The sequence below is a fragment of the Olea europaea genome, chromosome 18, assembly GCF_002742605.1.
Source record: "Olea europaea var. sylvestris chromosome 18, O_europaea_v1, whole genome shotgun sequence".
Lineage (NCBI taxonomy): Eukaryota > Viridiplantae > Streptophyta > Magnoliopsida > Lamiales > Oleaceae > Olea > Olea europaea.
Window position 1 is genome coordinate 20,428,117 of NC_036254.1, and position 3,184 is coordinate 20,431,300.

Consider the following 3,184-nt stretch of genomic DNA (forward strand, 5'->3'; position numbering starts at 1 on the left):
CATAGCAACGTGGATTTGAATGGCTGCTTAAAAAATCTACCAGAACATAGACAGAAAGTAAAAGTGTCAACCCAGTAGCATAGCAACATGGATTTGAATGGCTGCTTAAAAAATTTAACAGAACATAGACATTTCTCTAATAGTCTCTCGACATTAACCTTAAGAAACAGCAGACTTGAGGAAGATCCTAAATTATATCATGTCATCACTTACATATTCTATCCTATTAACTTGATCATTGGGGTGGATGTGACTGCCTCCACTATTGGAGTCTGGCCGTATGCTCTAACGATTTGTCAAAGTGTGCAGGACTAAAGTTTAAATGGACGCTAGAGGAGTTGGGATCTATTGGCCATGTCACCTCTACAAAAAGTGAAGTCAACACTCTTCAATATTCAACTTCAAGGGTCCTAACGTCTTTATGCTTGAGTTTTCATTAATTTCTTGACTTCTCTCTCTGATTTCTCCTAAAACATGAAATTTTTTCATGCGTTTGATTTGATCTCTACTACAATTTGGCATTTTTTCCCTCCCTTCTTAGACTCAATTAACATCTATTTATAGTTTTCAATGGATTCACAATTATTATTCATTTATATTTATTTATAAATTCTTCCGAAATGAGGCTTAGAATTCCCGTGTAAATAATATTTTGAAATAAATTTAAATTACTCACTTAAAAAATTCCTAGCAAATTTAAGCTGTTTTTGCATGGCTCAGAAAAAAACACAAAGCCATTGATCAAATACCGTAATTTTTGGAACAATCTCATAACAGACACCACCACAATGCCTCTCTCTCTCTCTCGCTCACCCTCCTTTGTCTTTTTCTCTCTACTGCCCGAACAACGCAATCTTTTGTTGTTTGTAAAAACGACCTTGGTTTCCCCTTCAGTTGGGAGAAGAGGAGGGAAAAACAAAACATTCACCTCTCTCCTCCTTCTCCTCTTCCCAAATTTCAAACAAAATTATGTAATTTACGAAGAATCACAGCCATCCAGTATTGATTTTTTGGCCAGACGGTCACCACCGCCGCTGTAGTCATATCTATGAGAAGGCTTCTTCTTTTTTTCATTTTCCAAAATGACATGGCATTGGCGCCGGATTTACAGTCACCCGAATCCTATGTTATATCATTGCCGCCGTCGTCGGCTGTATCTCCGGCAACATTTGAAGATTCTTTATATACGAATTATGATGCGAGCTTTTTTATCCCTTCAGTTCTGGTGGCCAGAAGCGGTTTCGATTTAGCCACCGTAGCCATTATTACCTCCCTCCTCCTCCTCTCTGTTCTTTCTTTTTTATTCATATTCCACCTCCGCATAAAATCACGCAGAATGAAGCATTTACAAGATTTTAATTCACTGTGGACCGTGAGATTACTCCTTGTAACGTTTGCTTTTCTCTGGGCCGTGAATGAAACCATACGTCTACCAAATGTTCGGCGAAAGTACCTCGACCCTTTTTTAACGTTCAATCAACAAACAAATCTGTGTAAATTCCATGTTGTTCTTTCTCTTGGATTCTACGAACCGGGTTTCTTAATCACCCTTCTTTTCTTGGTTAACGTTTCGATCAAGAAAAAAAACCCTTGTCGAATGTGGGCTCTTTTGTGTGTGTCCATGGTGTGCTTCCCCATGACATTGATACAGACAATTCTTGTCTACTTTGCGCCATTGGAGACAGAGCTTCCCAAATTCGTGCATGGTAGTTCAATTCTTACGATTGATTTTCAAGGAAACAAAACCGTTCTTTGCACATACCCATTTTTCAGTTGTGTTGTCTTTTGGGTATTTGCAATTGTTTATGCATTAGCTTTCTTGTTTTCATGTTGGAGGGTGCTGGACTTTGTGATCAACAAGAGTATACGTGTACGAATCAACTTGCTGTCAGCTGCCGTAATGGTGGCGCTGCCAATACAAATTCTCTGCCTCGGCCTCTCGTGGCTGTGGCTGCCAGAGGAGGACGGGTATGGGTGGGTTGTGTTAGTCATGTTCTTTAGTATCACCACATGCATGGCGGTGGGAGAGGTTATATTGACAATAAAGCCAATAACGGATGCATTGGTGGCAGGGGCTGAGTGTCGCCGGCGTTTCCCCGGAGGATTCCGGCTGAGGCGGCAGGTGGTGCAAAGAGAACGAGTGAATCATCAAGAAACGGGTCTATAGCGATGGGCTATGGGCCATGATATAAGCCAAATGGTGCAAGTCATGGTCCTTTTTTTAAATTGTTTGATGACATTAATTTGTTTCATTGATTGTAATTTTTCTGCCGTATGATCCAAGTTGTATAATGTTTCAAATCAATCAGAACATTGTAATTAGGAAATTTTGTTCTAAATGTGGAAATAGTGAAAAAAGAAGAAGAAATCTTAGAGAAAAAAACACAACTGAATTTCCAGCTTTTTTTATTGATGCTTGGTTCTGAAAATATATTGAAGAATATTGTTGCATTTCTTCATAATTTATCAAGGAAATTGTGCATGATAAAGCTACAATACTATTTTATTCAAGCAAAAAATTTTGTAATTCTGTCGACCTCGATGAAATTTTGATATAGATTTACTAAAGTTACTTGTACATATTGAAGGTGAACATGAAAGTCATCATCCCTTAAAACCAATTCATAATCACGATTTTGAAATCGGGACTACGTGTTTATGGTTTCGACCATTTCAAAATTGAACCAAACTTTTTGGAAGTAACATATAATTTTTAACAACTCCCATAAAGTTGTACAATATTAATCACTTTTTCTTTAATTATAAATCACACACCTGTAAACTTGTACAGTATTGAAAGAATAGATGTAATGTACTAATGTCTATAAATAACATCACCACCTACAATGGAAAACACACTTAAAAACACAAAAACACACCATATAACATTTGCACTAAAAAAATTCTCGAACAATCTTTGTACATCCAAACTCCAAAGACTTCAAATTAAAGTAAGTTATTTTCATACATTCTCTTGTTTTATAATTCTCTTTTACTTTACTTATTTTCGGGTAAAGCCTAAAAGAGGAAACACCAAGTAAGCAATTAATTTATTCAAAAGTAGTATTTTATATATTTTTCAAATATATTTCTGCTGTTTGAAAATGATTTGGTTTAGGTTTCGATATGATTTTGTTTAGGTTTCGATAGTTAAAAATCACTTTAAATCAAACTATGAGTTCAC

At 36.4% G+C, this 3,184-nt stretch overlaps 1 protein-coding gene across 1 annotated transcript; it reads left to right on the forward strand.

The window, feature by feature from the left end:
* The first annotated feature begins 1,087 nt into the window (after nt 1-1,087).
* On the forward strand, nt 1,088-2,167 carry LOC111366851. The gene has a single exon (XM_022987542.1). The coding sequence runs from the start codon at nt 1,088-1,090 to the stop codon at nt 2,165-2,167; it is 1,080 nt and encodes a 359-aa protein (XP_022843310.1).
* Nucleotides 2,168-3,184: the final 1,017 nt, after the last annotated feature.

Coding starts and splice junctions, on each gene's coding strand:
- LOC111366851 (XM_022987542.1), top strand. CDS start 1,088: ATGGCATTGGCGCCGGATTTACAGTCACCCGAATCCTATGTTATATCA.